This window comes from Engystomops pustulosus, chromosome 5 (genome assembly GCF_040894005.1).
Source record: "Engystomops pustulosus chromosome 5, aEngPut4.maternal, whole genome shotgun sequence".
Classification (NCBI taxonomy): Eukaryota; Metazoa; Chordata; class Amphibia; order Anura; family Leptodactylidae; genus Engystomops; species Engystomops pustulosus.
In genome coordinates this window covers 94324387-94339045 of record NC_092415.1, presented here as the reverse complement: position 1 = coordinate 94339045, position 14659 = coordinate 94324387, and the positions used below count along the sequence as shown (strand labels likewise).

The 14659-nt window shown below is 38.0% G+C and overlaps 1 protein-coding gene across 1 annotated transcript in view; it reads right to left on the bottom strand.

Moving 5' to 3' along the window:
- Positions 1-14659, bottom strand: part of DROSHA (drosha ribonuclease III) — a 176059-nt gene that overhangs the window by 11925 nt on the left and 149475 nt on the right. The window contains exons 23-26 of the mRNA XM_072152739.1: positions 14139-14209; positions 10271-10315; positions 6401-6558; positions 3361-3466 (exon numbers count right to left, since the gene is read on the bottom strand). Coding sequence (XP_072008840.1) covers positions 3361-3466; positions 6401-6558; positions 10271-10315; positions 14139-14209 — 380 coding nt within the window. The remainder of the gene's footprint in view (positions 1-3360; positions 3467-6400; positions 6559-10270; positions 10316-14138; positions 14210-14659) is intronic.

Sequence of the window (14659 nt, the reverse complement as noted above, 5' to 3'; positions counted from 1 at the left end):
TATTGCTTTTAGATCTCCAATGTGACTAACTTGTTCATCACACGTACTATGTGTATCGTCTTCCATACATTTGAAAAATTACAGCCACAGTAACAGAAAAGGGACATAAGTTATCAATACTTAAAATACTACAGTTTTGATTTTCAACAAAATATGTAAAAAAAAAAGGTGATGTCACAATCTTTACAGTTATATATAATATAGCTTTCTTTATATAGGTTTTTACTGTGTAGATGTTGATCAGGTTTATGGCCACCACCATATGGTTTTCAGCCCTATGTGCCCTATGTAAGGGATACACCACAGTATTAGCACATATACAAATTTAACAGATTCTACTAAAGACTAGTAGCTGTCATTTTAATGTGTCTGCTGCATGAGCCAACCCTATCCTACAATTCTGTATTTCTGACATTATTATATGGATACTACTATGCCCTGTTATTGTATAAAAATGGACATAGACAACTTTATTGTGTAGTCACTATAAGAGCAATACTTCACAAGCTATTCTATGTGTTGGGCATCATTTGGGCAGCTATTGTGTTGAATAAGGGCAGGAATCATTAGGTAATGTGCACATCACACGCAAAACCACAAAAAGGCTAATGTGTATGCTATTTGTTTTGCTGGGTGGAGATGGGAGGAGTGAGCAGTATGGGCAGGAATAGGTCCTGCTCTATAATTTGCGGCTTGGCGAGACACAGTGTGCTCACCGCACCTTGGACATGCACAATACACTATATTAGGTCCATGAGCTGGCTGCAATTTGTGCGGCTAGCTCACTGCCCCATACATGGTTGAAATCACAAGGCTTTTGGAGAAATCAAAATGGAGTCAATCACAGCCCCTAAAACTTGGCAGGAAAAAATAAACTAAGAAACCATTTTAAAATCTACCAAGAAATCTGTCTAAAAAACTAAGACCACTGGTTGCCAACAATAAGAACAATTTCACCGGTTGCCAACATCAGGAACAAATCTTTGACACCAATATTGTTATACTAATTATATAAAATAATAAAATATAAAATAAAAGATGCAAAAAGTGATATACAGAATATGCAAATATAATGAAATTTGCATACTGTCTACACCTGGATCACACAGTGACTGAAGAAACACTTCAGCTTTAATAATAATAATAATGATAATTCTTTATTTATATAGCGCACACAGATTACGCAGCGCTGCACAAGCATGACAAATTGGTCCCTGTCCCCATGGGGCTCACAATCTAAACAACCTAACAGTATGTTTTGGAGTGTGGGAGGAAACCGGAGTACCCGGAGGAAACCCACGCAAACACGGAGAGAACATACAAACTCTTTGCAGATGTTGACCTGGATGGGATTCGAACCCAGGACCCCAGTGCTGCAAGGCAGAAGTGCTACTCACTCAGCCACCGTGCCGCCCGATAGCTTTGAATGCCAATGGAACACACTCCATTTTAATATATCCATCCGTATAAATAGCATGCCATATTTTTCGGACTACAAGGTGCACAAAAAATCCTATGATTTTCTCAGAAATCAAAAGTGCCTTATATATGGATTAAGCATTACAGCGACCATAGTCAGGAGTCTCACTGAGTGCAGTGATACATACAGCTCTGTATGCAGGAGCCCCGCAGAATATCTGCTTTCAGCATTACTGTAAGTGCATATAATAATTTTTTTTTATACCCACTACCCCAAAAATGCCTCCTTTTAAGAGACATGCTTATGAGGCAGATTTTAATTTTAAAGCCGTAAGTCATGCAGTAGAATATGGAAATAGGGCAGCTGCAGGAGAATTCAACATTAATGAATCTATGGTGCCAAAGTGGAGGAAACAAGAAGGTGCCCTACGCCACAAAAGAGTTAAATTAAGTTTGACTTATGGTCTGAGTTTTGTTTGATTTACCCGGCGTGCCTTATAATCTTGTTTGCCTTATATATGAACCTAGACATCTTAGCAGGCCTTTATTGATAATGCACCTTATAATCCGGTGCGCCTTATAGACCGAAAAATATGGTAGTTTTATTAAATCTTCAGAGAATCCCCTGTGATGAAGAACTAAACATTTCCCATCCAATGTATACAGTTAACTACATACAGTACACAGATTTACTTCACATTAAGGACACAAGTTGGGAGCAAAACAGAATAGGAAGGTTGATTTTGTCAATTTTGCTGGTTAATCCAACAACGCAGATCTTGTGGATGACAAGGTCTGTCTCCTGTTGCAACAGCAACATAATCCTGCAAAAAGCATATGTCATAAACGAAAAAAGAAAATCCGACTGTCTCACACACACAGAGAAAAGATGCTCACTAACAAACAAGCACATTTGACTGACAGTAGGAATCACAATCTGTCCCACTCTCCATTAAATTGCCTTTTGTGTTGTACCAAACAGACAGAACATGAAAGTATAAAGGTTTGGTTTCATGGCTTTTTACAGCAGTATTTACTCTGACTTATGGCTATTGTGTTTATTTAAATTGCATTATATTGCTTAATTTCCATAAATTTTCCCAATTAGGAGAATTGTAAATTCTAATAATGATGTAAATTATGCCAATTTCAGTGAAATTACCAAATCCTGCAATTCAGATGACACACAATATCTGACCATATTCAGCCGCAAAATTCACACAGAATCTGCAGGTAGGATAAACTCCTGCCTGACCAATAATATCCTATAGGAAGTGGCTTTGATTTATAAGCAATAGTGCATTTTGCTTTATACAAAAAGTGAGCAGCATAGTATGAATAACCAGTAGAGCCCGATTACAATATAACTTGTGTTTCCTTAAGGTGTGGGGAAGTAAGACCATGCAACAGGCTAATATTATAATCAGAATTTTATTGAAGATGGATTAAAGAAATGCTTGGAAAGACCCCAGGACAAAGTCATAAATAGCGCCCACACAAGTAAAGGTAGCATGCCGTGTCTCCAGATCTTGATGAAAACAAAAAGAAAAGCCTTCATTACATTTGACGTTTACAATCAGTAACTTTAATTAAGTTAGCAGCATGCAAACAGCCAGCTACCACAGTATAAATCAGCGACACAAAGAGCCTTAATGCTCCTATCTGTGTAACAAGCACTAGTGCCACCACGGCCATACATGGCTTATCACTGATTACTTTATTGATTAGTCAACCTGAAGAAACAAAGAGCGCATAAGGCTTCCGTCTCATAAATCACTAAGCCATACCACTGAAACATATTTCTTAAAGCGCCACAAATCTCCTGCAAGAAGCCATGGTGATGTACTACCTAGTTATTAATCAATAGCAGAATAATTTACTAAATTCCTGGCTCCGCCTGTGATACCTGCTTGCTCGGAGCATGATTTATGTGGTTCTCACCGTTAAGTGGCCCTCATGATGACCAGGGAAATGTATGAATAAATATTCGGAGGCTACCAGTTGCATTATAGAGTCACCCAGGAATTCCATCCTCTGGTTGTGGCCTCTGGATAGGAAAGAAACAAACATTGATGTCTGGAGATTGATAATTCAGTGAATAGCACATAAAAAAAAAAAAGTCATACACATTGCTATTAAAGTGCCTTAAATGGCTCAACTTTACCATTTTCATCAAAGTATTTCTAGTATCAGACTCTGGCATAACATTAGCAGGATATATAGGACATAAATAACCGTCCGACTTTTCTGCATAATATTATGACATTACATTGGCATCATTGGGAGCAACGAAAATGGCGGCACATGCCCAATTGCAACCGTTTCAATGCCCTTGGTGACTTTGCTAGCAGCATTTAAAGAGTTAACACCAGCGATTGGAGCCAGTACTGGTCGCGCGTGTTACTGGTTGGGATACGAGTTCGGTACTCGGACAAGGTTTTTAAATTCAGTTCGGCCAAACTTGAATTCTAATGGGTCCTATCACTACTCTTGACTTATCCTTACTACGGAGGGCTTAAACCTAATACACACATAGCCTAACAATGGTGAGAACTTGACCTAAGTTGGGCACAAATGGGTGCAGCAGCAGACACAACAATGCCCCTGGTGAATCAAGAAGCTTGTTGCTTAAATTGCCAATGGGCAGTCTTTGTTGAACAGTTGGATAAAAAGGACAGCAGACCTGTGCTAGTACTACAAAGCCTATACATAAAAGTTGCATTTCAGAAACTTTCATAAAAAGGTTTATAAAACCTAATCTTCTAATTAAAACTACAGTTCACATATACATTATTATCTTTCATTAGTCAGAGCCACATTTATATTTTGGAATTTGGGAGATACAGCATTCATAAATGTATCTAGCTGTGCAGGATGGCCATTCAATATTGATTCAATACAAGACATCACAATCGAGATCAAAATTTTAACACCTGCTATAGTAAGCTTGGTGCACCACTCTTTTACATCTGGCTGGGTACAATCCCATAGATAACCTTTTAAGTTTATGGATTATTTTACTGACTTATCTGGTAAGTGTTGCAATAAAAAGTTGATATGTTCCCAGCACATCTTTATATATATTTGTAAATGTGCAGAGTACAACTTGGCAGCTTAAGCTGCAAAATCAGTAGGGTTTTAACATATACTTTCAGAGACTCCAGATTTGACGTAGGTTTCAAAACACATACAGGTAAAATTACTGGTTTCATTTATAGTAAAAATGTACATAACTACCAATTCAAACATAATTTAAAGTCATAATGTCAGCCACATTCCTCATTGTTCTCTGGGAGCTGATCTTTTCTTAGAGAGATTGCAGATGTTTTTTTTTTTTTTTTTACTTTACACTGCTATTTTTTACCAATGTGACTGACTTATTGTCAGTGCACAGCAAGTTTTGGCATCTGAAGTTATAACTATATATGCTATTAAGCAAAGTATAGTAGTGGAAAAAAGTGACAAATACTGCATAAAAATGATACCTATGTCTAAAGACAGTAGGATGTCTCACAGGACCAGAAGATGGTGCGAAAGGCAAGTGCTATACAGGAAGTCCCTGGGTTACATACAAGATAGGTTCTGTAGATTTGTAAGTCGGAACTGTATACTTTATCATTGTAACCCCCAGCCAAATTTTTTTTGGTCTCTGTAACAATTGGATTTTAAAAATGTTGGATTGTCATTAGAACTAGGATTAACAATAAAGCTTTATTGTAGACACCTGTGATAACTATTATAGCTGTTTATTGTAGCCTGAGGCTAAAGTACAGTAAATTGCCAACATCCAGAGGTCCGTGTGTAACTAGGGGTCGTCTGTAAGTCAGGTGTTCTTAAGTAGGGGACCGCCTGTATACGTGTCCCTAGAAAGTGATCTTCAGGGTTAAAGTGCCCTGTGTTTACAGCTATGAGGAAGATGTTGTAGATAACTCATAAAGTAAACAGTGCAGAATTCATCCAATATTCCCTACTAAGGACATTCCGGTGGGCTCTGCCCCTCAAACTAATCTCCTAAATAGAATAGCATACATATATATTTATATGTTTAAATAAAGGCTTTGTTTCTGACCAAGCTTAAAGTCAAGTATCCAAAGCGAATGGATAGGTTAAAAGAAATTGGGTTTACGGAATAGGCTGGTATAATGCTGTATCTGCAATACCGATAACATGAATGGAATCACCTCCTTGTCAAGAGGCCTGGCTACGTACTCCTGCAGAATTGTAGGGGCAGGGGGGAAGAGTTCATTGTGGGTTGTCTCCAATGTTGTAAATCGAAAATGTAATGGAGAAGTTTAATAAATATAATCTGATTTGAAAAACAAAAAACAAATTGGTTTTAAATGGGTTGTGTTTTATGGTTTATACTTTTTGTGTGCAATAGATTTGTAGAGGAAACATTAGCTTCTTTCGTGAGGCGAGTTGAGCCTCTTGCCTCAGGCAGCACCACCTGCAGGAAGAAGGGGAGTAGCAACACGGGATTAGTCAGGAGGGCAGGGTAATGTTTCTTTAAGATATTGCTAAATGAACTATACATTGTAAGTATACAATGGGGAATGTATGTTTGGGACCAGTCCAGGGCTTACGGTAAACTTCGTGCATTCCGTTGCCAGGGAGAAGATTTGATGATACAATAGACAATGACTGTAATTCATATTAAAATACCTACTAAAATAGAATGATTTCAGTATCATATGCCTTGCCTAGCATTCACAAGCCGCTCTTCTAAACTAGTGTCAGCATGAGAGGGATGCTGCATGAATAACCAGATCAACAAAAAAATAAAACTTGCTGTGTTACTATTGGATGGTCGGGAGGTTTAACCCTTGGGTGGGTTGTAAGAATTAAGTGCAATTAATCACATTTGCGCCCTTATTCAGTTATTTGTTGTTCTATCTATGCCAACTGTTTGTGCTGGCAATTTTTATTTGTGCTATATGTACCAATCAGATGACAGATAGAGAGATCAAAAGATTTTTCTTACAAGGTCAGATGGTTAAATCCCACTGTTCTTAAGGTGAACGCTCGAGCCAGAAGTCGTATATGTGTAAACATTACTCCAATTGCTTCTTCAAATTTTGTGAGCTTCTTCAGAACTGGTGAGGTCTCAATCAATTGCCGATCAGTGTTAGGTTCTTGCACCTGACAACAGAAGGATGACAGTTCTCAGCAATATTAGTACAATACTGAAATGTAAATGTATTACTTCTGCTGCTGTAGCAAATAAAGTTAGCAGGCTTAGGTTAAATACAATACAAATAACCATCCCTCTTATTCCATAGTTGAATGGTTTATCAATTTGAGACAACAGAAATGATCATATTCCTTCTAATGTCAGTCTAACTTTCCAGTAGATCACATCCATTGCTTATTTACTTATCATATTCTTATCATAAAAAGTGTCTCTACTAAGAATGAGATGACAACCTGCTATGCTACTTTTATACTTTGCATAGACAGTGATCATAATTCTTTCAGCTAGTTTATCTTACTGCAAGTAAAGCAGAATTCAAACTGTACACAGAATATAAAAATGAAAAAGATATGTCATGTTTATGACTCAAAATAAATTACATTTAAATAAAGAAAATAAAATCTCAAAAGGAATTGGTTATCAGCAACATAAATTTACTCAAACACAAAGATGCAAATTACCCATCCATTCATACATACATATATAAATACAAGCAGAGTTTTACCTCCAAAACCATTAGGAGAAAAAAATAAACATCCTATCCTTTTTTTGGGATTTTAGCAGACTTATAACTTTAAGGTGGTATTGAGTAGATTTTTTGTAGAAGTTAGCAAAGCCTTTAGATTTTTCACAGGGGTTACAAATGTGTGGAGATAAAATTTACAAAAGTACTTTCATTAAATAATGATTTCTTTTATTCCTAAAATTTGCAAATTCACAAAAGAAAGATTCATAAAGGAAATGTACCCTACAGATTGTTACATAATTTCTTCTTAGTATGTCAATACCACATATGTGGTGGTAAATTGTTGTATGGGAACATGATGGGCCACAGAAGGGAAGGTGCGCCATTGGGCTTTTGGGAGGTAGATTTGGCTGTAATTGTTTTTCATCAGATGACACCTTTTTACTAGCTAGATGCCACAAGCAATTTATCAATGGGTATAGTGAGCTTTTTCATCCCATATTTATAATATATATCTATCATACAAATGGGCAAAGAATATAAAATTATTTATCACATTAATCAGTCACATTGACCTTTCCTTTTCTTTTCTTTAACAATTTCCCCAAAGTAAGGAAACAGCCAACATGTGGGGCACTCGGTGGGAACAGAAAAGAGATTGGCTAGTCAAGATTTGGCTAGTCAAGTTTTCAGCTGTCATGACACATTTGGAGAGCACCAAACAACAGACACAATTTTGAAAACTAGACCCCTCAGGTTGTTTGTCAAGAGGTATAGAGGTAATTTTGACCCCACAGTTGTTTTCAAAAAATGTATGCCCAAAAGCTGGTTCAAAGTGAAAATTGCTACATTTTTTTACACTTTTCTCCAGTACAAGTAATCTGTAATGATGATAAAATACAACTATAAAGGTCTCATAGATACGGAAGTTTTTTTTCGCTTGGTGATCTGGCTACAGTAGACCTCTATTGTGCATGATGTCAGGTGGGAGGGGTGAAACTTTCCCCTGTTCGCAGTCCATTTGTGCACATTGCCATGTACATGTAGCCTTACACTAAGGGTATCTTCATACGGCAGATTTCTCTGCTCACAAGATATTCGTTGTCCTCTATATTTAGATATACAAGCCTTAACTAACTAGCGCTAAGTTTAAATAAATGTAGATGGCTCATTTGGTCATGATATTAATTAGTTTATCCCAAGACCACCACTCCTTATAAGGAGGAAAACTACTTATGTGCAATCTGTGTGAAATTTTATTCTGATATAAAGTTAAAAGGATATCATGAAGAAAAATATTTATCATCTTTCCAGTGGTCTGACTGCAAAAAATCCTGTGAGAGCTTAATCCTTATAGGCAGGGTTTTTTATGGATATCTACTTGAAGTTTCTAGATAAACTCTTAGCAGCATTGAATTTACTGCTTAGAAAGTTATTAGCAGTGATTGGCAAATGCAACCTATGTTGCCCCCTGAATGTCCCATCTATGATGCCACCCAATGTCCCCCAACTCTCTATGTTTTTGCTCTTATCTCAATGAACTCTTGGTCTCTACTCTGTCTATGTTCACTACTCTTATCTTTTTATGCTTCATCAATCAGGGGCAGAGCTAACCTGTCTTATTTTTCTGGAGTGCATTAAGAGAGGAGGAGGACTTGGTCGTAGATGAAACATCTAGCTCCGGCATCGATTTCACCACCCTTATAAAACATAAAATCATCTTCAATTGAATGGGGAAATTAGTTGAACCAATTTAGTTAATCTGCTGGCCATACCTGACACTGCTGCAAATAGGACATTTACTTTGCTCAAAGCGGTCATTATTAGAGCCAGAGGTTACTGTTAAGGAGGTCGCACTGGTTTCGGACGCCATCTTGACTATTGTCCGCCATCTTAGATACAGCGGCCACCTTGGGGGGGGGGGGGTATGCTTCCCTCTTAGAAGCTATAGGGTTAAATGTTTTAATTCAGCTATTTTTCTCATTTAAACTGTTGTTTGACTTTTCACAATATCCTTGGCATTTCTTACCGTCCTTCGGGCCTCTGTATTCTTGTTATTTATTTTGGTTATGAAGAAGCTTCTAGGAGCCATTGTGTAGATAAGCATGGCTGTAAACAAGGCCTAGTCATATTTCTCAGAATGTGCTGGTACAAAAGCATAATGGCCAATAGGATCTAGGTATCTTATCAACACCCCAAATGCTGATCTTCATGTGTTAAAATATAGTTGTATCTGTTTGAAATAAACAGTTTGATTTGAGTGCATTGGAAGACCGACTGTGTTTTTCATTTTACTCTGTCAGCTCGCTGCCGGCAGCTATCTCATCCTCCCTCAAAGGGTTAATTAGGACTCACCTTACAAAAGTCAAGAGGGCTGTTGGGGCCCTGCATAAAAATCCCTAACATTACATTGGTGCAAATGCTTTTCCATCTGTGCATTGCAGAGCCATTGCTGATGTTCTTGCCATATTAAACAGCAAAATGGTAATGTTTTTGCATTCATGTAGTAGGAACCTCAGGTTCATAATTTAGCAATTCCATATTGAATATTGAACATATGCAAATCATAAACATGAATGCCCCCTCAAAATGCAGTATGTATCACTCAATAGCTTTTAATAATTTGTAGTCTTTGTGAATTGAGTGTATTGGATAAAGGAAAAAAAAACAACAACACAGTACACAATAAAAGGTTCCATAATCAATTCAGTATTTCATGTTCAGATTCTTGGATTGAATCTGACATTAAACTAAAAAAGCCTAAGCGAAACAGAAAAGTTAATATTAAATATTAATAATAAAATGTTTCAAGAGTATGCAAAACTGTTCAGCGTGTCTGTTGTTTTAGATTAAGGCTTCTTTTAAACAATGGCTTGTTCACATCATAAAAAATAAAATATGACATATTTGCCCTCAGCGAAATAAAAAAAGTCACTAAAATAAATGTTCTCGCGGGACAGAAAAGAAATTGGCTCATGTTTGTCGGAGGCAGAGTTAATTCCAGTTGTTTGGTTTCCACACTTCAGAGGATGATATATATATATAGATAGATATATGTATACAGCACACAGCTTGTTAATAAATCCTGCACTGGTATCATGAATGTCACAGGAGGAAATCAAAGAGAAGCAGCAAATAAATAAAAAGCAATAAATGCTACTATATACATTACAATAAGGAGAGCGTTTGCTTACTTGAAGTGGGTGTAGTGGATAATTAAGCCACACGTCCCGCAGGTCCTGTAGATGGTGAAAAATGTCATTAATGCTCTAGGCAATCATTTAGCAAATTCCACAGCACTAAATAAAATGTCATTACTTGATATACACAACTATTTTAGATGCTGACTCGGCTCATGGAAAATCCAATACTGCCTGCAAATTAATTTGAAAATAAAAAGCTTATACACAACTGACATTGCCTCCAGCTCCTACTGAGCAAGGCTTACAGTGGAGAAAGGGAGAACTTCACCCAGCGACCAGAAGCAGGGCCTGAAAACATTACAAACTCTACTGAAACATGATGTATTAGAAGAAGCAGAGTCTACACTTCTACAGGACTACAATTGTATTGCTTCCAAAAAAGGATTTATTAAAGAGAAACTTATCAAAGTATATTTATGAGGACAACTTGACATTTCATGAGTGATAAACTTGTATACACTCATTATAAGGAAACAACATTAACATTGACACGATTTTGGCTCAATATACAGCTGTAACGATAGTGTTCCATCGATATTTTATTATGCCCAATTCTTATGTCAGAGCTTCTATGTTTCAATCCAGTGGATTGAAATCTGCCCATGATCATGAGGTGCACAAGCTCTAAGTATCGCAGTAATCAGAGTTGTGCGATACTTACGGCTTGTGCAACTGTGTATCCATCACATGAACATGGACAGATTTCTGTCCACTGGAAGTAAACATAGAATCTTTCTATACTTGGATGGCAAGCAGAGATCTAGTAAATGATGAGAAATTGATACACAAAGTATATTAGAAAATTGTATAACTTTTCATTACACAAACCATATCAATTATTTGCTGAAGTCCAGCAGGTGTAAAATGCCTTTTTAGGCTAGATACACCTAAACGAGTTGCTCTTGGGCTGCAAACAGATGAGAAGTTTGTTGTTTTGGGGTCTGTGTGTCATCAATGTGTGTACCTGAGCTATATTTATGCAAAATGATCCATGGGCTATGTGTATTTGCTGAAAAAAAGGCTGGGAAAGGATGTAGTAGCTTGTCCAAATCCCTTGACGAGTCACGATTGTGTTACCTAACAACTAATCCACAAATACAATAGCACATGGATGACACCTGCATGGCATCCGTATTTTTCCATTTCCCATAGACTTATATGAAAAAAGGCCTGAGTCGCAAACACGGCAGGCACAGGACCTGCTCCGAGTTAACTTCAAGGTCCTTTGAACAGCGACTCACAGCCCGAAACAATGTACGCATGCATGTAGTCCCCCACAACAATAGAGTCAGTTATTAGGAACAGCAACAAACCATTGTAGACATAAACCAATGATACCAAAGAGCTAACCATCTATTTATTGTTCAGTGTACAAGTACATTAGGAATAAGCTATATTTTCCTACAGCGGCTTCTAGCTGTCAATGTCATCTAAAGCCTCTCCTTCTAATCTGGAAATTCGGACCATGCATTTTCAGGCTGATTTACATTTCCATAAGAAAATGATTATTTCTACAAGTATCAAAAGGTGACATATATAAATGGAAATGACTATTGGACATGTTTCCATCATTCACGAGGGTCATTTGCTGTACAATGGTGATCTTCAAATAAGATTCCTTTATTTTTTTTTGACTGCTAATGAAAAAAAAGAGAAACTCTGTCTATTCATAGAACCTCAGTTGCTGCAGACTTGCATCTAAGGTTGTTACATTCTTGGGTTTAAACTATTAATAAAACATATCATTATATTAAATGAATACAAATTAAGGGGTTGCCAAGTGGATGTATATGTATTATATATATATATATATATATATATATATATATATATATATATATATATATATATATATATTACACTCACCGGCCACTTTATTAGGTACACCATGCTAGTAACGGGTTGGACCCCCTTTTGCCTTCAGAACTGCCTCAATTCTTCGTGGCATAGATTCAACAAGGTGCTGGAAGCATTCCTCAGAGATTTTGGTCCATATTGACATTATGGCATCACACAGTTGCCGCAGATTTGTCGGCTGCACATCCATGATGCGAATCTCCCGTTCCACCACATCCCAAAGATGCTCTATTGTATTGAGATCTGGTGACTGTGGAGGCCATTTGAGTACAGTGAACTCATTGTCATGTTCAAGAAACCAGTCTGAGATGATTCCAGCTTTATGACATGGCGCATTATCCTGCTGAAAGTAGCCATCAGATGTTGGGTACATTGTGGTCATAAAGGGATGGACATGGTCAGCAACAATACTCAGGTAGGCTGTGGCGTTGCAACGATGCTCAATTGGTACCAAGGGGCCCAAAGAGTGCCAAGAAAATATTCCCCACACCATGACACCACCACCACCAGCCTGAACCGTTGATACAAGGCAGGATGGATCCATGCTTTCATGTTGTTGACGCCAAATTCTGACCCTACCATCCGAATGTCGCAGCAGAAATCGAGACTCATCAGACCAGGCAACGTTTTTCCAATCTTCTACTGTCCAATTTCGATGAGCTTGTGCAAATTGTAGCCTCAGTTTCCTGTTCTTAGCTGAAAGGAGTGGCACCCGGTGTGGTCTTCTGCTGCTGTAGCCCATCTGCCTCAAAGTTCGACGAACTGTGCGTTCAGAGATGCTCTTCTGCCTACCTTGGTTGTAACGGGTGGCGATTTGAGTCACTGTTGCCTTTCTATCAGCTCGAACCAGTCTGCCCATTCTCCTCTGACCTCTGCCATCAACAAGGCATTTCCGCCGACAGAACTGCCGCTCACAGGATATTTTTTCATTTTCGGACCATTCTCTGTAAACCCTAGAGATGGTTGTGCGTGAAAATCCCAGTAGATCAGCAGTTTCTGAAATACTCAGACCAGCCCTTCTGGCACCAACAACCATGCCACGTTCAAAGGCACTCAAATCACCTTTCTTCCCCATACTGATGCTCGGTTTGAACTGCAGGAGATTGTCTTGACCATGTCTACATGCCTTAATTCACTGAGTTGCCGCCATGTGATTGGCTGATTAGAAATTAAGTGTTAACGAGTAGGTGTACCTAATAAAGTGGCCGGTGAGTGTATGTATATATATATATACATATATATATATATATATATATATATATATACACATATATAATATTTTATATAAACCAAGAAGATAATTGCCTCTAGATCCCCCCCACCATTGCTATGCATATTGGGTGTCCACTTTTCATTACTTATTTGTTCTCCTAAAAGTCTCATGCACATGACTGCGTGCACTTTGAAAGCCACAAAAACTGGCCGGGATTGCAGGTGAGCATCCAGTGGGCAATGGACAAATCTAGTTGAAAGTAACTGGCCACACCGCAAATGAGTGCAGGTATAGGACCTGCTCTATAATTTGTAATGTGGCGGGTCAGCACATTCATGGTGCTGTGCCACACAGTGTATGTACTATGATCGTGTAACAGAATCGGTCACAACTGCAGTCAATGAGGGCCATGAATTAACTGTTGCTTGTGCGGCTAGCTCACGGGCCCCTAATGTAGTAGTGTGCATGAGACATAAGGAAACGGAAAATGCCTTATTCTCTGTCTTCAACAATGACCTGCCTGAGTGTGGGTAACGAGAAGGACAGCAGCCGAGTTGGAGCATTGGTCAAAATCACATTTGTGAGTTTTTCAAAATCACACATAGTACTCTAACAAATAGTTTTCTATTTCCCTACCTCAACTTCGAATCAGAATCAGCCTTATTCTCTATGGCTACCATGCTAACGAAAATTAAAATTCTAACATTGTACATCCTGTTTGCATTGCATTGTGCCAAATTAAAATGTGCAAAACAACACGAAATATGTTGAAAATGTAAGACATTTTACCTGACCAGAAAAGAGAACTCTCCCAAATAACTGCTTGGCTTCTTCAAGGCCACCTTCTAAATACACTGCACCTGTGGAAACACCGCAGTCTATGAGGAGGAATAATGATTGTGTATTCCAAGCCATTTACAGTGAGGTTTTTTTTCATGATCACATAAATTACACAAGCATGGATGCTATGGGATTATAAAGGTTTACTTTAATAACAGAAGGCTTCCAGAGTAAAGTAAATTTTTGTGCTGAAAAAACACCCCACTCAGCTCACACACCAGTATGTAAAAAAATAAACTAAACTAACATATTTACCCACTGACCCCCAGTGACCTCTTCTCCCCATAACTCTCCTCTACATGGAGAGATGCAAGTCTATTCATAATGTGATGCGGCGTAACGTCAGCGAGTACATTTGGGAAGAGCGCACAGATGTGCACCTGCCAGCTTTGCTGACGAACCTGAAGACCAGAAAAGGATATATACGGGAGAAGAGGACACCGGGGGTGAGCGTTGGTGGGTTATTTTAT